Raw genomic sequence first — 22,195 nt, forward strand, 5'->3', positions numbered from 1 at the left:
TACTGTGATGCTCAGCCCAGATTCCACATTTCCATCGAGGCCGAGGATGCAAAGGCCTGCAGGCCAGTGGTCGAGGGAGCCGCTAGCTAGCTGCAGAGAACAGCCTATGGCAGAGGGAGAAAGGAAGTGGAGACGAGGAAGACGCAGAGAGCAGCAGCAGAATGGGTCAGCGAGGGACCCTGGCCTGTCTTCATCTCCCACGGCCATGGGTGGGGTTCCCAAGTGTGGCCCAATCCCAGATCATCAGTCAGGCTTTTGAGACGACATTATCTGAGAAACCCACTTAGAGGAAGAAAGGGTTATTTGTACTTATGGCTCCAGTCCCTTGGTTTCAGGCCGTGGCATGGCAGAAACACTGTGGTTTGAGGATGTGACTTTACGGTGGCCAGAGGAGGCAGAGGGTGAAGGGTTAAGGGACCAGGAACAAGGCAGAGCTTTTTTTTTTGGTTTTTTGAGACAGGGTTTCCCTGCAGCTTTAGAGCCTGTCCTGGAACTAGCTCTTGTAGACCAGGCTGGCCTCAAACTCAGAGATCTGCCTGCCTCTGCCTCCCGAGTGCTGGGATTAAAGGCGTGCGCCACCACCGCCCGGCTAAGGCAGAGCTTTTAAAGGCATGCCTCCAGTAACCACTTCCTCTCAGCAGGCCTGCTGTCTGCTGCCCATGGCTCTCACTCAGCTGTGAACTCACCAGCAGCTGCTAAGTCATGGCGCAGTTCAGGCACCCACCAAGAGCACCATCTCTCCGGGGACCCAGCCTTCAGTGCATCCGTTCCCGGTGACATTTTATACTCTAACGGGTATAGCAGCTGTGTCCACCAGCAAACTTGGCGCTTTGTGTGAGCACATTTCTCATGTCTTTTCACCCCAAGAGAACCAGAAGAGTGGAAAACACGATGTATGTGACCATACTTCAGAGTTTCGGGCTGTAAAACTGTTGACAGAACAAACATAACTGGATACCTGAACTATCCTCCCGGGGTCATAGGTCACACAGAAGGCCCCAGACTTACTTCACGGTGTATGGAATTTGCATTAAATAAATCTTGCAGAGTGTGACTGAGTGCTAGTGGGGATCGTCTCAATGAGGGTATCCTCTGCCTCACTCGGGGGGCGGGAGGGAACTGTGGCTATGACATGCTGCAGAGCACACATGTAGGTCCCAGTGAAGTTGACTGTCTGCCCTGGAAAACCGTCAAATAAAAATCCCAAGGGGAAAAAGAGAGAGACCCCTAAGCAGTGGTGGTAGAAACTGAGACTTACCGACTCCTCTGACCTGAGGTGTCCCGGCGATGTCTTTGCCATGCCTGGCTGCTCCCCATTGAGACCAACCATCTTCTCTGACCGCAAGTGTCCTTGTGATGCATGGCTGCTCCCCAGGAGTGGTCAGAAACGTCCAGCTGAAACGGGGGGCTTGGGAGACAGTGTTCTTAGGTCCAGACAATGTTCATGGCGTTAGTTCACGTTCCCCTTAAAGGAGGAGGGAACTCAGGATAGGCTGTCCGGTCACCGTCTGTGAGCCCAGAGCTAGGGCTGGGCTTCCTGAATGTGTGCTTTTCTTGAGGGTCAGCACTTCAAACAGGTGCCCTGCCCAGCCCTACAGGTAGACTTAGAGGCCCCTCCCACCCACGGGCGCCAGCACTCCTTGAGAGCACTTTCAGGATCAGCTGACCCCGGCAGGTTGTCCTCGGTCTCTGGAAGCACCTTGTCTCCATCTAGCCAGCACTGAATGCAGGACACTTCTTCCCCCCAGTGCTGGAGGCTGCCTCTCAGAGACAACACCCATCAGACCCCATCCAGCTCTGGGGCCACTCACATCTAATACTTCTATGGAATATTATGTTAACTGGGCAAAGATGTGCTACATTTGTTTATGCTGAGGAATATTACGTGAACTGTGTAAAGCTGTGTTACTTTTGTTTACGCTGCGTTTGTTGAATTTTGTACAGATGCATTGTGTTTGTTCCACCTTGCCTGCCTAAGGCACCTGATTGGTCTAATTAAGAGCTGAATGGCCGTAGCTAGGCAGGAAAAGGGCAGGTGGGGGCTGTCAGGGAGAGAGTAGATAGGATGAGAAATCTGGTCTCAGAAGGCAAGAACGAGAGGAGGAGGAGGAGAGAAAGAGGGATGTGCCCAAGGCAAGAAGCCAGGCAGCCTCTAGTTAGCCAGACATCTAGAAGCAGTGAAAGTAAGATATACAAAAAAAAGGTAATAAGCCCCGAGGCAAACGCTAAATAAAGAGAAACAGGTTAATTTAAGTTAAGGAAGGAGCCAGAAAGGAGCCTCAGCTAAGCCGAGCATTTATGACTAAGAAGTCTATCATGATTTAGGAGCTGGTTAGTGGCCTAAAAGAAAAAGATAGTTCATAACATCTTTTCACAAATGACCAAGAAGCTCAGAGGCCACTGTCCAGGCCCCCCGGGTCAAGGCTGACCACCTATCACCCCCAGTTCTTTCACCCGTCCCTTCCACATGTACTGATGTGGGGGCCTCCCATCCTGGCCCCTTCCTAGTCACTGGCTCTAGCTGTGGGTGAGGCCAGGATACCTGGTTTGACTGTTAGGGTCCCAGAGAGCCTTGCCTGCATGTTTAAGTTGACACTGTTCTCTATGGATTTGGAGGTTACTTGGCATTGGGCATCAGAGCAAAATGATGCCCGGGAAGAAAGCCTCAAGTGAAATCCTGCCACAGCTCTTAACCCCAGACCCTCAGCTTACACCTAAAAATGCATGGAACCGAATGCATCCATCTCCTACCTTGCAAAACTCAAGGTGAATTTTTAAAATACTTATTTTTAATGATGTGTACAAGTGTGTGTGTGTGTGTGTGTGTGTGTGTGTGGTGTGGTGTGAGTGTTTGAGTGCAGGTTTCTGCAGAGTCCAGAATGAGTGTGTGGGATCTCTGGAGCTGGAGTTACAGGTAGTTGTGAACCAACTGGTGTGGGTGCTGGGAACTGGATTTGGGTCCTCTGTAAGAGCAACAAGTGTTCTTAGCCGCTGAGCCATCTCTCTAGCCACCGGATGAATTCTCTCTCCCTCCCTCTCCCCTTTCCTTCCTTCTTTGTCTTGCAGCAAAATTAGAGACAACCTTAAAGTAAAACCCCTGTCTTATAATTTTTGGCCTATGTGTGTACACAGGGAAGGCACAGAGAACCTCACTTGGGCCTCTTCATACTTGACTGCCTGTTTGTGCTAACCCATTGCTGGCCACACACTGACAACATGACCTGTACCCTTGACGAGCCCACAGAAGGGCGGATCAGTCCCGCTTGCCCCGCAGGAAGTGACCCTGGTGCCACCCTTGTGCTGACTGCCCCCCCCCCGCAGGAAGTGACCCTGGTGCCACCCTTGTGGTGACTGCCCCCATAGGACTGTTCCACACCCACACCCTCAGGTGCTGAGGCTGGCTTCAGGGAAGTGGTAGCCGAGGGCTGAGTGTAGATGAGAGATTTAGAGCCTTGGGGTGTGGGTTGGGGAAGTGTTCATCTTGACTCTTACACACAGGCTACTCCATCTTGGTGGAGAGCCTCCTTGATTAGTCAGTAGCCAGGGAGTCTTTGCCTAGAATGACCCACCCAAGTTTTCAAAGATGACCCAGAGACCACGGAAGACAATGTCCCGATCTGAGCCTCCTGTCAGACAAATACTGAACCTAGAAAGGAAAGGGGCAAACACAGATATTTACGCTCTGAACTGAGTTCACCAGAGGCCGCCGCTAACCACACACCGCATCCCCAGGACAACAGCGTGACTTGCTCAGGGAGCCTTGAGGACCGTTTGCCTTAGAGAAATTCTGGGGTCCTGTTTCATAGGGGTCTGGAGTTCATGGTTCTTTCATATCTATGCCTGGGGAACACGTCTAAGCCGAGAGAGGCCTCACTGGCCACGAGATGTGGCGGTGCCGCCAGTCCTGTGTGTTCTGCCAGGCCCATCCCTCGGGAAGTGGTGGCATGTGGGACACGCAGGAAGGATTTGGGACTGTGCTACACCTCTGGGAGAATTACTTCCTGGGTCACTGTCCTCCCAAAGGCTGTGCTGTTGACATCTTCATCAGCCTGTGGCACTACTGGGTGGTGGCAGAACTGGCAGGAGGGTGTCTAGCGGACGCAGGCTAGGCCGTCAGGGTGTGTGTGCCTTTGAACAGGACACTGGGACCTTTTACTTCCTTGATGCCACAGAGTCAACAGCTTTGTTCTCCCATGTCCTCTTGTCAAGATATTCTGCCTTGTTAAACCAGAAGGGTGAGCTATGTGCTAAGACACCTGCACCTGTGAGAAGGACGGTCTGGCCTTGTGATCTAACAGGGCAGCCTTCTGTCTGGGTGACAGAAAGCTGACACAGGGACCAGGGATGTCTGATTCCTGATCAGTCAGTGTCTGCTTCAGGACCAGGAGACACTGGCCTCGTCCAGTGAGTTTAAAACAGCGGTGCCTGCAGCCATTCCAAGGCACACCCGAGGAGCAAGGCCCAAAGCTGGGGGCTTTCTAACCCCAGCCCACACATGCCCCACAGCCTAGCTGCCATCTTCCCACTATTTAGAGAAGACAGGTGGCACCAGAGCCACCAAGAACACCTGCACCCTGGGGCTGGCTCCAGCAGGTCACAGGAGCAAACCCGGTAGAACAGCGCCACCTGCTGGCCCCCTCTGGGAGAGACCCAAGACGATGCGTGGGTGCTGGAATTACACAGTGTTTCTTCCTTTACTTACACTCTTGTGATGAAGTTTAATTAGGCACAGTAAGAAGTTAACGATAAAATACAACAACTGTAGCAATGTGTTATAGTAAAAGTCTACAACTTATGGAAGGTTTATTTCTGGAATTTTCCATTCAGTATTTTTGGATCACAGTTGACCTCAGGTCACCAAGACTAAAAATAATATTTTTTTTGGGGGGGGGTCTGGACAGCTACACTCAGAACTACTGTCATTCATTCATATGTATATATCCACACATCAAGTCCTCGCTGATTCCCTCTGATAAACTCTCCCGTGGCTCACGATTCCACCAACAGTTTAGCACACACGTACCTGATCACACGATGGGAAAGCAAGGTCAGAGGAGTAGCGTTCTAACCCTGACCCTGGAAACAAAGCCACATACTAACCGCCAACATCTAAATAGACTTTTATTTTTATTTTTCTTGTTTGGACAGAAAAAGAAAAAGTCATTGGCCTTCGTTAGTCTCCCTAAGTGTTGGAAACACATGAACTCAGAAAAAGGTGGACCTTGTAGAAAAGCGTCACAAATTAAAAATATATTTCTCCACGTGGCAAAAGTGCTCGCAATCCAGTTAAGGGTACAGCAAAGATTATCTCAAACACAATCTGAAATCGGGCCCACGATCCACGGCATCGCAGGTCCCACCACAAGTGAGGGCGCTTGTGGAGAGGGAGGACACGGAAGTGACGAGCCAGCCACACCTCAGCTCACCAAATGAACACGGAAGAGTGCCCCAGAGCCCCCGCTGAGGACGTCGTGTGTCTGGAGATTAGGTGGCTGCGGAGCTCAGATGAAGGGGCTGCTGCAGAAATCACTCGTTTCCCGTGTGTGGGGATGGTGGGTCCACCTCGGGGCGGAGGCTCCATGAAGATGCGGCAACCTCCGGCAGAAGGGCCTGGGTCTTTGGGTTCCACATGCCTTGCTGCCAGCTGCTGCCGGCCCCTGCTGTGGGAAGTCCCCAACTTCAGGTCAAGTCACACAGGTGGTTCCCTAGCCAGGGCCCCGGATCCAGCTGTACCTCTCTGGGGGACCACCACACACGGAGAAAGGATGCTGGAGGATTTTGTTTTCACAACGCTACGTATTTCTCAAAACAAGTACTTCTGCCAACAACGACATGGGGACAAAGAGCACACAGCCTGCGGGTCCCCAGGCCGTGGGAGGTGCAGCCACATCTGGCCCTTCCTACCCGGTCACAGGCCAGACACAGAACTGTGATCATGCAGGGAACTGTGAGTGTGTGGGGGTGGGAGAGGAAGGGACACATCTCGTTTACAGTAGACCTTAAGCAACAGTAGGAAAATAACCTGAAGATATATTGAAAAATAAAAAAAAAAAAAAACCAGCATTGCTCTTCTCTGTGAACCTCTCGGTTTCCTCTCGGCCCTGCCCCCACCAGCCCCGTGGAGGATGCAGCAGGAACACCCTGTTTAGTCAGCAAGCTGCAGCCGCTGTCTCCTGGAGTTTCAACGGCACCACACCGCATGTCTTCTTTCAAGGGAGCCATCTAAGCTGATCACACACGTCCCTAGGTGCTGAGTGGCCCATTTTGCAAGCTTGCCTGGTCTGAACTTGAGCCTGTCATGATCTCTCAAGCTCTGGGCAGCAGAGCATGGTCCACCGGTCCTGTTGCTGGTAGCTTCCGCCGCCACAGCCCCTCCAGTCACCTGTACCAGGCTCTGGGGAGCCCACCCCCCTTTGGGGGGGTGATGCTGAAAGCAGACCCTCTGGCCACACATGGGCCCTCCAACAGGCAGGCAGGTGACTGGCTCCTTCCTTGTCCCTGCCACCCCTGGGCCAGCACAGTCTCAGTGGGCTGGTGATGCATCCTCCAGGCCCAGCAACTCCCTGACAAGTCTCTCTCCAAACTGAGCCCGGCTGTATCTCTTCACGTGGTAGGCATCTGACATTTTGTACAGGATGTAGGCGTTGTTAACAGCGATGCTGATGGCAAACCAGAACACCTGCTGCCACGTCTTGTTTGGCTTGTGGGAGATGAAATACCTGGGGACAGAGCGGAGGACAACGTCGTCGCATGCTGTTTCCTGAGCTTTAAACGCTCGGCCCCTTCCTCTGGAGGGAAGCTCTTTAAGTCGCAGGAAGTAAACAAAACCCACAAATCACAGGAAGAAATAAAATCCACTGAGGGAGCTCTTGGAACTTGGGGGGCTGGGGAGTGCAGTGTTCCACAAGGTCCCATCCCCAGGCCACATCAGCCATGGCAAATACTGGAAGGAGGGGGCTCTCCAATCAGCTGAGGAATAGAGCTTTTGGGTGCTGTCACCTATGCTCCTGTTTAGTGACCACGATAAACTCGCTGGCTGACTAGGATAGACTATTGGAACTATTTCTTTAATCTGCCCCATCTGGGGTGAACAAGTGTTTGTCTCCTCTCCTCAGAAAAGTCACACAGCAGGTAAGCTGGGAAGGAGAACCCAGAGGCTCCAGACACTCTACCTTTGGTCACAGTTTCTGCAGACGCCCATACGGTGGGGGCGCCAGGGACCAGCTGTGGGCAGGACTCTGTCACAGTGAACTTCACTCAAGGAAAATGAAGAAAAAGGAACAGCCATTGAGAAATGGGAGAGAGGGTGGGGCTACAGCAGGCCCGACCCTAGCAGCCCTCTTCCCAAAGCCCTGCTATAGGCCCATCTACACCTGAAGTACTTGCTCCCTCAGCTCTGGGCCCTGCGAGGCGCTCTCTTTCCCAGATGCATTTCATTTGTCCTTCCTTGGGGAAGATGCAGGACCCTGGGACTGGCCCTGAGGACACTGTTCATGCCCAGAACCTTATCTCTTAGGATTATCTTTTCCTATATATTTTCTCTGCATCCTGGCAATATCATGTCTGAAGACCGCCAGAGTGTCTAGCACAGGACACTACCCCTCTGTGTCCACTAAGCCACTACCTTCTTTGAAACACTGTGGCGCTGATGTGCTAAGTGTCCTGTCAAGGCAGAAGAGGTGGCTTCTCACAGGCTAGGTGCTCCAGAGAAGACACAGGTCTTGCTCTCCCCTCCTGACCAGGTCATAGGCCCAACAATGGAGGTTCCCCTAAGGCAGCTGAGCTTGGCTACTAGCCAGCTGGACTAGCTCTGCTCTGGGTAGGAAGACTGTGATGAAGGCATCTACATGCGCAACAGCCTCCTCTCTGGTAGCAGGAGACCTGAGCAGGCTGGCTCTGTGCACATGTAAGTCACACACATCTGCTGCACACACTGCATGTGCCTTCTGCATACTGTATGTGCACAGTGCAAGCCCACACCTGACCACAGGCATTCTTGTGCAAAGGAACCAAGGACTCAGTGGACAGATGGGAGGGGGATGGGGGTGGAAGAAGCCCATGGAGGATACAGGCTGAAGTGTGTGCCCGGATGCCCATCACTGGGCATCTTGTGAGGGAAGGGGCCTCAGGTGGGGTTGGAGGCCTGGACTGTGAGCTGAGTGGTGTGTGGTGGTGTGTGTGGAGCTAAGGTGGGTGTGTAGGTTACCTGGGGCCAGGAGGAGGGCCAGGAACTACATCATAGGTCCTCATGCTCCAAACGCATGCTCTTCGGCATGTCTGGGCCAACACTACCTCCCAACACACCAGTGTGCCCGTGTCATTTGCCCCCAAAGCCGCAGCCACTGCCACCTGAAGGCACAGCAGCCGCCCCCACACACCTGCTGTATTTATCGTCGTATCTGCAGATGTAGCTGAGATGAGCAGCAAAGGCCTCCACAGCCAGAGGGCAGGGGATTCCCCCACTCCTCCTCTTGATGATGACACCTGTGGGGGAGACAGGGCGGGCCGCTCAGTCTTCTTTCAGGCACTTAGGCACTTTCCCCATGTTCCTGGCTGCCCAGTTCCTGGGGGCGGCGTGGGGTGGGATGGGGAACTGCATCAGCACCACCCATCGGGTGCTTTAGCAGAGAGGGGGAGGGGACGCTGAAGGCAGCAAGTGCAAAGACGTCTGCCACCAAGACTGGGCAGCTTCATGGGGCACAGGGACGATGACACACCCACAGGCAACTCTAAGAAGCACAGGAGAACACTACCAGGACAAGCCTGAAAGGAACTGAGGGGAAGCAGTGCTCTCTCTTCCTCCCCATAGTGGTTGACTTGGTCAGGGCTGCTGGGAGGGGGGCAGTGGCAGTTTCTCTGCGCCCTTTATTGTGTGGGTGGGATCATATCGCGGAGGAGCAAGGAGGCTGCCCCTTCCACACCAGGCCCAACCCCCTCACACCTCTCAAGGTCCTTTCCTGGGGTCTTGGGCTGGAAAGTTCCTTGCCTTCCCCACTGTTACCCATCCACTGACAGACACATCTACCTCAGAATTCTTTGCACATACAAAGGGAATGCAGCTAAATGCCTCGAAAGTCATAGCACAAGTCACAACCAGCAGAGCCTGGGGACCAAGGGAGAACCCACGGGACCTCCCCATTCCACTGTACCAATGGCTGCTGTGTGATGCTGTCCCCTGGCCTGCCCTGCACTGTCTGCCTAGCCTCTGCCGGACATGGACAAAGATGGAAGTGTCCTTCCTAGCACTTGTGCACAGGACATGCTTAGGGTGTCCCACTGTGCTGGCTAGTTTTAGGTCACATGACAGAAGCACATACTATACGGAGGACGTACACATACACACACTGCCACAGAAACACATGTGGATCACACATGTAACACAACCAAACATACATTGTACCACTATATATACATGTATACACACACACACACACACACACACACACGCACGCACGCACGCACGCACGCACGCACGCACGCATCATACTCCTGCAAACAGGAATGCAAACAGCGCATGTGAATGCCACATTGGAAGCAGCTCTGCAGATTCCTTTGCAATCGCCAATTTTTCTCTCGGCAGTTTAACACTGCCTTAACTGTCAGTGACTTCAGATACAGACTCTGGGCTAATTAAGTCCCTCTGTTCTGAATCGATTTTAAATCCCCAGAGAACTAGTGAGGAGAGCATTGGGCCGCCTGGCAGCCAGGATCACACAGGCGCTTTGTTTGCAGGAGTCCGCAGTGATAAGACGATCCACGCATCCACCCAGAATGCAGCGCATCATTATGCCCTAAACAACAGGAGCATCGCACCCTAACAAGCAGGTAGGTCACAAAGCCACGTCAGTCAAAGCCTCCCAGCTTGCCAAGGGCTGCATGAGGCTCTTCCCTGCCCCTTCCTAGGACAGAACAAAGTCTAAGGACACAGCCAGCATGAGGGTCCCCCAGGCTTCTGCCCTGGATGCCCCCCACTTCCTAGACCCACACTCACACTCCCTACTCACCTTGCTGCACAGGGGAGTAGGCATTGGTCAGGAAGCGGAAGTGCCCCTTGTTATACCAGCAGATCAGAGACATGTTCCCCTTTGTCCTGATCTGGTACTGGCCCCGGGCGAGTGGGGTGGCAGGGTTGGTCAACATGGATGGAGGGAGGCCTGTGCAGTCGCTTTTCCTAGAGCTCAGTAGGCCACAGCAGTAGATCCCTGGCAGGAAAGATGCAAAATCTCACATGTGCCGTTGTCAGGGTGCCCCACCCACAACCCAGGGAAGGAGAGATAGGTGCGAGCAGAACCCTCAGAAGCAGCTGCTGAGGCCCTGTCCTCCCTGTGCCTTCCTTCCTCTGTAAGACCCACCCTGAGGTCACCAAGGCCCCGACGAATGTGAGTGACGGATCGTTGCAACAATATGGCGTTCATCCACAGAGCCCTTTGTTGGCACTGTGGGGCCTATCACCCTGTCTGCTTCCAGAAACCTGTATCTGCTAGGTTATCACATGTACCTCACAGAAGAAGAGGAAGGAGACCTGAAGGAGGGAAAGACCCCAGGGCGCAGCTGAGATGGTAAAGGTGCTGAGGCTGTGGCCAACAATGCAGCCAGAGACACACCTGACAGTCCTAAGGGCTCTTGGCACTGTGGTGAGGCACACGGCACTCCACTGCAAAGAGCTCAGGAACTCTAGATGCGTCTAAAAGTTCATAGTGATGTCATTTCTATATTACCTAACCTTAGGAAGACAAAAGTCTATACCCAATCACTCTTGTCCAGCCAGAGTTCTCTGCCCATCTCCTAGCTTACTGAGCCTTGGATCTCAGAAGCAACACTCCTGGGGAAGCAGTCCCAGTGGTCCAAGCCATGCTCTGGTACCAATACTCATGCTGTTCTGTCTCTCTCTCTCTCTCTCTCTCTCTCTCTCTGTGTGTGTGTGTGTGTGTGTCTGTCTCTGTCTCTCTCTCTCTCACACACACACACAGAGAGAGAGAGAGAGAGAGAGAGAGAGAGAGAGAGAGAGAGAGAGAGCAGGGGTGGGGGATAGAAAGCACAACTCCCAGTACTGATAGCAAATCCAGGCAGAGTGGACCACCACATACGCCTATGCAGACACCATCAGAGGTCACGCCTCCACAGACATGGGCTCAGGCAGCAGGCCAGCTCCCCACTGTGTTTCATGGAGAGCCGGATCCTCCTCCAAAGTCACTGTGTCATGTGTTCTAGAACCAGTTCTGCAGCTTTCCTTCCCTCTTCAGTCACCCTCACCTAGCCTGCAGTGCAGACAGTCACCCTCACCTAGCCTGCAGTGCAGACAGTCACCCTCACCTAGCCTGCAGTGCAGACAGTCACCCTCACCTAGCCTGCAGTGCAGACAGTCACCCTCACCTAGCCTGCAGTGCAGACAGTCACCCTCACCTAGCCTGCAGTGCAGACAGACAGTCACCCTTACCTAGCCTGCAGTGCAGACAGTCACCCTCACCTAGCCTGCAGTGCAGACAGACAGTCACCCTTACCTAGCCTGCAGTGCAGAGGTGGACTGCTCCCCCACTTCAACACAGCTTTCAAGGCCCAGGGTGTAAGCTGCTTATATTGTAAGCACAATACAGGAGGGTTCAGTTTTAAGGCCTGATGTCCACTCTGTGGTAGAGCAAAATGCCTCAATTCTAGTAGCTTCTGTCTATGAGTGATACTTTCTGAGCTGTCTCCAAGCATAGCTTAGCATTTAGGTCTTCATTTTTACATCCAACTTCTGTCAAAGCCATGGGAGCTTATCAAGTCTGCAAAGAACAAATGAACCTCTTGCCCCAAGAAGCCCAAGACCTTTCTGAGGCCCACAGGATTGTCCCTGACCACACAGGTCTCTGACAGATGGGAAGGAGAGTCTCACTAGTGATGGTGGGTGATTCTCGTACTTTCCAGACCCTTCTTAATAGGAGCTTTTCCTCCAGGCCTCTGATGGCCAGAACCACACAGCAAAGGACATACACATGAGTGCCCAGAAGACTGGCAGAGCTCTGTGCCAATGTGGTCTCTAGATGATGAACCCAGGACTAACACCTTGAGATCACCAGAACCCAGACACGGGGCAGCCGAGACGCCTGTGCAGTCTGTGCTGGCCACCACTCCTGTCCTCTTCACCTCCCACCCCTTCCCTAAGGAGCTGGCCACACTGGGGGAGTGGCTGGACAAACCTTGCTTCTCAAATTCTTCAAACAGGGTGAGGCTGGTGATACTGGGCCCTGTGAAGATGATATAATTCTTCCCAGCCGCGTTCCGGCACAGGCTCCGGGCCACCATGCCATGGAGCTGTGGCTTGTTCTTCAGAGCATCCAGGCCATCTGGGCCACCGCCTTCCTTCAGGTGGACATAGATCTTGAACGGAAATGTAGAGAGGTCAGACAGTCAAAGGCAACATGGACCACAGCATGAAGCTGCAGGACACATAGGGGCAGAGAACATGAGGAAACCACCCCAGTATCTCATCAGCCTCGTGCAGTCCTTGGTCACCACCATGGCAACCCAAAACCTGAGCAGTGGTGGTTCATTCTGGAGGCTTCTTTCTGGAAAAGTCTAGAGGGGAAGGAGCAGTTATAGATGGCAAAACTGGCAGTTAAAAGTGATGCAAACCTTCTTTTAAGTTCCCAAACATAAATAAAAATATAAAAAACATAGAAGCAAGGGCCATTTCAAGGGCTAGGTACACTCTTATATAGATGCTGACCACTGGGCAAAATGACCAGTCAGCTCAAAGGCAGGCAGAGCAGCCCTCACCTGTCTCACCATACCAGAGCCACAGTGGAGGTCACACACTCCAGGGGCCAGGTCATCAAAGAGGGGTGCAGTCCCTACACAATCCATGCCAGCTCCGTGACTGGCACCAAAGGCATGGGAAAGAGGATGGATTCCATGTCGGGTACCAGCTAGTCCCCTCCCCTAAAGAGAGCAGACATTCTTGGGAATTCTCAGACCTTGTGCACAGCCCACTTCCATTCTCTCGTGCCTGCCCTGCCCTGCAGCACACGCTGACACTGGAGCAATCTGACCATGCCAGGGCTGCTCGGCTCTCTGAGAAACACCCAGAAGGAGCATGTGGGAGACCCAGCTACCATGCCAGGACCCATCCTGTCTGGCGAGTTTGGGAGGTCACCTACCAAGCACACGTGCCCTTCAACAGAACAGAAGACAAAGGCTCAACTCTGTGCTTTGTCAACGCACAGAAGTGTTACTCAGCAAGAAAGCCTTCAACAGAGCGGGCAATACTTCACGGAGACGTGGGGCAGAACAACAGAGCCACTGGGTCCAGCAATGGTCAGGAAGCTGGTGGTCCTGGCCTGCATGGATCTTCTGTAAATGCAGCTGAATATACATGTTTTGACGCTGCACACATCCACACTTAGCTTCAGAAACACTATGCTCCAGGATTTTAAAAAATTAGCCAGGCGGTAGTGGTGCATGCCTTTATTCCCACCCAGCACTAGGGCAGAGGCGGGCAGATCTCTGTGAGTCTGAGGCCAGCCTGGTCTACAACAGCTAGTTCCAGGACAGGCTCCAAAGCTACAGAGAAACCCTGTCTCAAAAAACCAAAAAAATAAAAAACACTGCATGTCCCACAGACATGTATGTTGGCACCAACCCCACAAGAGAGGAGCCTGAGCACAGCACAGCTGACTCTTGTGTTCATGGCCCACAAGGCTGAAGCCAAAACATCAGCCACTGTGTTTTCCCAGGGCTCAAGAACCTTCTGTTGCAAGACTAAGAGTGTCCATCACTTTCTGGGAGCCATAAGGATTGTCTACATCTCTCCCACTCTGGCTTCAGTCAGCAGGGTTTATATAGACATGCTGACTACATACTCAAATGGCTATCTCTGCAGGTTGTGGTTAGAATGCAAAATGTTTCCTACATTTGTGTGTTTGGACAGTTGGTCCCCCAGCTGGTGGTACTGCTTTGAGAGGTTAAGGAACCTTTTGGAGGTGGGGCCTTCTTGAAGGGTGTGGTTTGCTGGCTTTGAGGATTCCATCTTGGTCTCTGTTTTCTACTGAGATCTCTGCTTCCTGACGGTCAACACAGTGTAGCCAGCTACCTTATCCACTGCCACGGCCCGAGCTGCTCCTGCTGCCACTGTGCCAGGGAACTAGCACAAACCTCTTCTAAGCTGCTTCTTGTCGTGTATTTGGTCTTAGTGACAAGAAAAGTGACTAACATAAAGAACAATAAATGTTTACTAGGACTGGGGAGATGGCTCAGTGCTTAAGAGCACTTCTGTTTGGTCCCAGCATTCACGTGGTGGCTCACAACAGTCTGTAATTGTTCCAGGAGATCTGCTGCCCTCTTCTGGCGTCCGCAGGCACCAGGCACACATGTGGTGTGCATACGCTCATATAGTCAAAACTCATATACATAAAACAAAAAAATGGATGTTAAAAAGTAGAGCATTCCCTGGAATTACAGGTGTGCTGGGCTTTGTGGGGGTGGCGCTGAACAGAAGATTAAATTAGGAGGAGACACTAGTTATAAAAGACCTTCTTCACCAGCACTGAGAAGTGTAGCTGGAAACCGCTGTGTTCTAAGACACAAGTTTGTGGTTATTGGTGTGTACTGCCTTCTGTGCAGGTCTGGAGATGATCAGGACTCAAAGCTAGGCCAGGATCTTGCTCTTCTGGGACTGGCCATTTTCCCCAAACGCTAGTGATGGGCAGCTGAGAGTTTGTCCTTGGCTTGGGACACACATTTGCAAGACTATCTGAAATTGCTCAGTACTTTGCCCACAGGGACAAGTCCGGGCATTCTCCTCAAGGTGTGGCCATGGTGCACAATGGACTTCTGCTAAGCCAACAGCCTTTTCCTCCCTGTCAAGAATTTGGTAGTGGCACCAGAGAGGGGCTCAGAGACTCCCAAGGGCATAGAACTCACTACTATACAATAAGTTCTATACCTTAAAAATTAAATGTATTAGTTTATGGTATGTGTATGTATGTGCACATGCATGCATACAAGTGAACACGCCACTGTGCACCATGGAGAGTATGTGGAAGTCAGAGGACAACATGGGGGAATTAGCTCTCTACTTCCACCACGTGGGTCCCAGGGATCAAACGCAATGGTCAGGCTTGGTAGCAAGCACCTTTACCCATTAGACTGCCTTACAGACCCTCTCTATACTTGCTGTTTAGAGATACGGTCTCACTCTGCAGCCCAGGCTGGCCTGGAATTCAACAACAGTCCTCCTGATTATCCCTGTGATCCCTGGAAGAACCTGAGGGTCACGGCAGTAACTGATCTGGCGAACGCAGAGGCCACTGATATGTACCAGCTGTGAGGAGCCAGGGAGGATATACATGATGCGGTCATGGGCAAACTGCACAGAGGTGCATAACGAATTGCACAGGGAAGATACAGGTGAGGTGGTAGGGGTGTCTGGCCACGCCAGAGAGCCCTGAGGCTTATCTACATCCACTCACAAGAGATACTGGAGACACAGGGCATGGGTGCTAGACTGGAGGCGTGGCTGCATCACTCACTGCTGGTGCAGTTGTGAGTAAGCAGATCACATGCTTAGAGCCTGCATTGGTGGCATGCAGCCTACAAGCTCACTGTGAAGTTGAGCACCCAGAAGTTTTCTGTTTGTTTTTTTAAGTACTCTTTTCTAGACAGGGTGCTTCATGTATGACAGCTTGGCCTTGACCTTGCAGGTAGCAGAAGACGACCTTGAACTTCTTATCCTCATGCCTCAGCCTCCTAAGTACTGGGCTCACAGGCAGGAACTACCATACCAGGCTATGCGGTGCTAGAGATCAAATCCAGGGCTTTGAGCATGCAAGGAAAGCGCTCTACCAAGCTACACCCCTGCTGGGTCGGCATCATGACTCTTTGGTTTGGGGGTCACTATACGGAAATACGGCTCATTTTTGGCACAAGCACTGTGCTAGATGACCCAATGACAGACAGTAGCAAGGTGACTTATGGGCAGGTGATGTATACAGGGTGTATACGCTGGGCAAATGGATGACTCCCTTCTCAGGGTGGACCTCAGACTCCATCTCCCTACCCAAGAAAGGCCCAGCGCGTAAAAGACAGTTATTCCTGTAAGGTTTTAAGTAATAGTTTCAGACAGCAATTCACAGCAGATAACTGGAACCTGAAACTGTGGGCTGGCCGTGTAAATATGAGCAGAGAGGACATAGTGCAAGCAGCAGCACTTGAGACGCCAGTAAGGCTGGAGCTAGCAACACAGCCAATGACTGACAGGCCGCAGACACTCAAGCTCAGCACTTGGTTGATGGACCCAGAGATACAGAGTTGGGCTCCAACCACCCCAATGGCCTGAACAACACATGATAATCTCCATATTTGGGTCAGGGGACATGCATGGAGCATGTGGTCCCTCCATCGGCTCAGCCCACAGCAGTCAAGAGGACTAACCAGCCTCAAAGCAATTACTTCAGCCGTTGTCCAGTCTCTGCCATGGCCCCAGAGGAACCCTAGGCAAGGAAGTCTGATGGCTTTCCCCCCTGGAAACCCTCCAGCTCTCAGGGGATGTTCTTTCTTTTCCTCAATCTCGCACCTTTGCCGAATTCTCCTTAATAAGGCTTGCCTCCACCGAGACAAACTCAAAGCCAGTATCCCAGGCCATCTTTGGTGCCTCTAAGTGTCTGGAGCCATTGGTCCTTGGGTTATCTCAAAATCCCTACACGACAGGGGTGGAGCTGATCATGGCTGTGTCCTCTCCAAGGACTAGCTTCCTCAAGGTAGGTGAAGTGAGACAGACCGCCCTCTGCTGGAGTGCTGGAGCCAAGCGTGACAGACAGTGGGAAGAGAGTGAGCTAACAGCCCAGGGCACTCCGCTTCACCCTTCCCATCTCCCCCGTGTCTGTTTACCCCCGTAGCCCCCACTTCTGAAACCTCTCATCCCCCCTCTGCAGTACCCCCGACTCACCTGGATGATGAAGCCGGTCGAAGAGCACTGGCGGACCCACAGGCTGAATTTCCGCTTTTTCCTCTTCCGCAGCTCACGCTCCGTGCATGTAGCGATAAACACGGGGTCCTCATCAATCAGGGGTTCATGTAGCACCTGCAGGAAAAGGAAAAACACGAGTTCTCACAGGGCAGTGTGAACCTGGCTCTCAGCAACACCTTCAGAAGGCTGTGTGGCCAAGACAAAGTTGCCTGGCTTCTCTGACCTGAAGTCTCCTTACCTGCGAAGGGTTAGTGTAACTGCACTGCTGACTCAGCTGGGAAGCATGGGCGCACTCACCTACACCCTGACCCGCAGCAGACAGTCCTTTATCAGCTATGGCGTGGTTCTTGCTGTCCTCCTTGCACAATCCCACACTGGCTGTGCCTGTGGTGCCTGTGATCTTCCCTGGCATGAGACAACAGGCTCAGAGCTGCTATCCCAGGCCCATCTTCAGTGACTGTCAGTATCTGGAACCCTAGATCCTTGGGTCATGTCAAAACCCTATATCACAAGGATGGAGCCAGGTATGACTATGGCCCATATCAGTGATTTATATCATTGGCCCAGTGCCACCAGGCCCAATTTGTGTCATTGTGTGTGTAGGTGTGTGTGTGAGAGAGAGGAGGGGAGCATATGTAAACATGAATGAAGATGTGTTGCAGAATATTAATTTAAGATGTGTTACATCAGGGGCTGGAGAGATGGCTCAGTGGTTAAGAGCTTTGCCTGCTCTTCCAGAGGTCCTGAGTTCAATTCCCAGCAACCACATGTGCTCACAACCATCTGTAATGAGATTTGGTGCCCTCTTCTGGCCTGCAAGGATACATGCAGGCAGAACACTGAACACACAATAAAGAAATAAAAAAAGATGTGTTACATCTATTTATGATGTGGAATATCTGTTTAATGACACAAAGATATGTTGCATTCTTTTATGTTGCATTTGTTTGACTCTGTGAAGCTGTGTTACTCTGCCTGCCTAAAACACATGATTGGTCTAATAAAGAGCTGAATGGTCAATAGCCAGGCAGGAGAGAGGATAGGTGGGGCTGGCAGGCAGAGAGAATAAATAGGAAGAGAAGTCTAGGAAAGGAATTAAGGAGCAAGAAAAGGAGGAGAGGAGGATGCTGGGGCCAGCCGTCCAGCCACCCAGCCAGCCACAGAGTAAGGAGGAAAGAAAGGTATATAGAATAGAGAAAGGCAAAAGCCCAGAGGCAAACGGCAGATGAGATAATTTAGGAAAAGTTGTCTAGAAACAAGCCAAGCTAAGGGTGGACATTTGTAAGTAAGAATAAGTCTCCATGTATTTATTTGGGGGCCCAAAATTAAAAGCAAGCAAGCAAGCAAGCAAACAAAAAAACAAACAAAGGTGTCTGTGGGGCCAGAGGCATCTGACCCTGGGGCTGGAGGTGCGAGGGGCTGTGAGCTGTCCAGTGTGTGCTCTGAAGTGAACCTGGATCCTCGGCAAGAGCAGCAAGCATTCGAGCCACTGAGTCATGGCTCCGGCTCTGACACCCTGAGCAATTAACTCTCCTTCACCTATGTCAACGTCTTGATAACATGATTTTATGACCTTTTCAAAGAAAAAATAAAATAAAAAGACTCCAAGTTGGTTTTTCATACTGAAGTGCCTGGGAGGCTTCTGGGAGTACACTGAGCCAATACAGTACATTACGATTCCCTCCCTGGTTCCATTCCACGGTTATGAGCTATGAGAGTGTGCGTCTGCAAGTAAACCAAGATGACATGCAGACGCATGGATTTCCACATGACACAGTGCTCTAAATGGAGCTCCATCAAACCACTGCCTATTTTTGTGAACAAAATTGATTGGAATAATTCTCTGTCCTCAACTGCTGCAGCCTTGTGGCCACAGGAAAGAAGGGACCACAGAACATCCGAAGTCGTCTTTGGCCACGTGCGGAACAAGTTTCAAGGACCCCAGCTCCTAGAGACGGCGGTCGAGTGTGTCTCTCTCGGTAGGTTTGAGTCAGCTCAGGGCATGAGGTCCTCCCAGCTTAGTCCATGGCCCGGCACGGGCACCCTGGAAGGTGAGCTCTACACTCGTGACCCAGCATTCTTTTGGTAACAGTGCCTTTGGTTCTATTTTTAAAAAGCATCAGCCTCAGAGCTTTTTGGACGGCTCTTCTTGCAGAGGGCCCATGTTTGGCTTCCGGCACCCACATGGTAGCTCACAACCTTGTACAATTCCAGTTCTAGGGGATCCAATGCCTTTTTCTGATCTCTGTGGGCATTGCACACGTGTAGTGTACTTACATACATGCAGGCAAAACCACTCATACATATAAAACAAAAATAAATCTTTTAGCTGGGTGGTGGTGGCACACACCTTTAATCCCAGCACTTGGGAGGCAGAGGCAGGCGGATCTCTGTGAGTTCGAGGCCAGCCTGGTCTACAAGAGCTAGCTAGTTCCAGGACAGGCTCCAAAGCTACAGAGAAACCCTGTCTTGAAAAAAAACATAAATAAACAAACAAACAAACAAATAAATAAATAAATCTTTTTTCCTAAGAAAGCATCAGCCACACCTCACTGGTATGCACTGGCATACTCTGCCCCTTAGATTTTATTGTTGGAAAATCTTGAAAGTGACTTTAGGATGTGGCCCTGCCTCTGCTCGGTACGGGAATGGACAAGGTGGCCTCTGTGCTGTAGCCCAGACCATCATGCCCAGCTGCTCACAGTCCCTGACTCCTTGAAGCTTGTGAGACATCCAAAGCCCCGTGTGGAACCATTTAGCAAAATGGACAGTCTAAGGAGGTCACAGGAACAGGGAAGACAGCATGGAGGTGCCCGCTCCCTGCCCTTCCCCTGCCCGTCTTCTTGACTGGACCATGCATCTGTTGTTTCTCTTCCTCAGTGAACGAGTGAGAGCATCTCCACACGATCTTCAACCACATTGAGAAGCGCATCCCAGCAGGGCCAGCAAGAATCTGAGTCTCTTCCTCCTCTGGGGAAAATAGTCAGCATCTCTGTCACACAACACTATCCCTGAATCCCCTCTGTGCAACTAGCCACTCAGGGTGTGCCAGGTAGCATGTATGATAGACAAACATCTCTTGCTTATTTACATAATCTCTCTCCAGGGATATTTCTCTGGTTAATCTGACTCCTGCTTTGATGAAAATAATGTACTTGTATGTGAATGTCATACACAAAAATGGCTGCGTTTGCTGGTAGATTCTGGGGTCTTCTGAGGACTCTGCAAAACCTCTGCAAAGATTTGCTAGAACGATAGCTTCCAAGATTGCACACTGAGAGTTCATGTACCTGTGTGTGCATGTGCACACATGTATGTGTGTGTGGACGTAGATTGGCACACGTGCATGTGCCTGAGCATCTGTGTGTTCAGGGCAGAGTCACAATGGTGGTACAAGGGAGACAGCACCAGGTCACTCCTGGGAACCAAAGAAAGCCCGACCCCAGCTCTAACAAGACCGTAGGGAAGAACACTGTTTCAACAAAGGCAGACAAGTTCCCAGGCAAGAATGTAGCCCTCCCACCACCCCATCTCTGGCTCTCTGGCTCTCACAAGGTGTCTGGCAAGTTCTAGAACAGTAGGGAAATCTGTGCAGAGAGTTCAGAAGCCCATGGATCTGAGACACAGTAACAGACCCCCACAAAAGCCCTGATGTTTCTAGTTGTGCAGAATAGGGGACCATTACAGACTTGGGCTGAAGTGAACATTAGGAAGGGAGCCTAGCAGGAGCCTCTTAGAAGAAAGTCGTGGGCATCAAGAATGGTCTGTCTGTGTAACCAGATCTCTCCACAGAGGGAACTCAGCTCACTTACCAGGCACACAACTTCTTGAGTTAGAGAGCTTTGCAGATATCAGCCACCTCCTTGGTGTGCTACATCAACAGCAATTCTGAGGAGAGTCTGAGAGTCTGACACAGACTGTGTGTGGCAGCGTGACAGCGCTCAGTACAGGAAGCCAAGGGAGTCAGGGGGCTGGGCCAGGGGTTCTGGGCCTCCAGACCCTGGAAAAGGCTTCAGGTTCTACCCTGAGTGGCCAGGGGAACCTTTGCATGTAAGAAGTTCCAATGACCAAAAGAGCAGCTGCAGCTCCAGCTCCCTCCTTCGCTGTCCAGAAGGCAAAGGCAACACTAGCAGGACGAGGATCCTGAGACGAGGCTGTGTAAAGCCTAGCGCCGGAAGAGCCATGGAGCGGGAGGATGTGGAAAGGGGAGAGTGCTGTACCTCTGAGCAAAGGTAAAATCCAGCTGTCTGGGGTTGGGGTTCAAGCCCCCACTATCCCTTACAAACATGTTTGGATCATAAGGTTGAGTATGGCTGGTGACCTTGAAGCGACTTGTTCAAGTCACTGGAGAAAGTATGGCTGGACAGGGAGAGAGGACATCCTAAAAATCCTGTCCCTGGCCAAGAAAAGCCTCAGGGCATTCAATGGCACTTTGGCTGACACTCACACAGACACACAGACACACATATGCATGCACGGACATGTGTGGAAATATACATATGCATGCATGAACATGCATGGAGATACACACACACATGCACACTGGCCTCACCTGGGTCTGAGATGGCCTGAAGGCAGCATCAAAGCTGCTCTGCAGGGAGTCAAGGAAGGGCTGGACCTTGTAGAGCCCATGCGTGGTCTGGCTGGAACGGAAGGCCACGACATGGAAGTACTTGAGGATCTTCTCGAAGCGGGCCTGGCTCATGACGAGGGCGAGGCTCCGGTTGCTGTAGAAGCCTCCACTCCAAATGCTGAGCACCGACTCGCAGTGCGAGACGCTGGTGGAGATCACATAGCCCAGGAAGGCCTTCATCTCGGCCAGCGTCACCTCCACCCAGGCCCCATCACTGCCGAAGCGTTCCTGGAACTTCCTGGCATACATGTTGGTCTGCACCACCATGTTCTTGAGCACGTTGTCTGGGACAAAGAGCTGGAAGAAGTCCACCGCGCTGGCACTGGGCGGCATCTTCCTGGTTGGACCTGAAACCCAAAGACAGACCAAGTGTTCACTCCCAGAGCCACCACCAGCTGACAGGGGCCAGGTCCTCCTGGCCTTGGGCCTCAGGCCAGCACCCTCTCTAGCCTCCCGTCCCTCCTGCATTTGACGTCTCACCCGGCTGGAGGCCACGGCACAGCTCTCCCTCCCCGGGGCTTCCTGTCACTTGGATGCTCCTGTCTCCCAGGACATCATTCCCACCTTCCTTCCAAACCTGCCTCCATAGAAAAGCCCTGTTGTTCTGTTCCTTCCGA

General features: G+C 51.9%; 1 protein-coding gene across 1 annotated transcript in view; it reads right to left on the reverse strand.

Moving 5' to 3' along the window:
- Positions 1–6,523: 6,523 nt before the first annotated feature.
- The window catches only part of Pgbd5 (piggyBac transposable element derived 5), a 60,701-nt gene continuing 45,029 nt past the window's right edge, over positions 6,524–22,195 (reverse strand). The window contains exons 2-7 of the mRNA XM_038312202.1: positions 21,498–21,925; positions 16,925–17,059; positions 12,180–12,360; positions 10,005–10,202; positions 8,379–8,484; positions 6,524–6,719 (exon numbers count right to left, since the gene is read on the reverse strand). Coding sequence (XP_038168130.1) covers positions 6,524–6,719; positions 8,379–8,484; positions 10,005–10,202; positions 12,180–12,360; positions 16,925–17,059; positions 21,498–21,925 — 1,244 coding nt within the window. The remainder of the gene's footprint in view (positions 6,720–8,378; positions 8,485–10,004; positions 10,203–12,179; positions 12,361–16,924; positions 17,060–21,497; positions 21,926–22,195) is intronic.

The sequence above is a fragment of the Arvicola amphibius genome, chromosome 15 (genome assembly GCF_903992535.2).
Source record: "Arvicola amphibius chromosome 15, mArvAmp1.2, whole genome shotgun sequence".
Classification (NCBI taxonomy): domain Eukaryota; kingdom Metazoa; phylum Chordata; class Mammalia; order Rodentia; family Cricetidae; genus Arvicola; species Arvicola amphibius.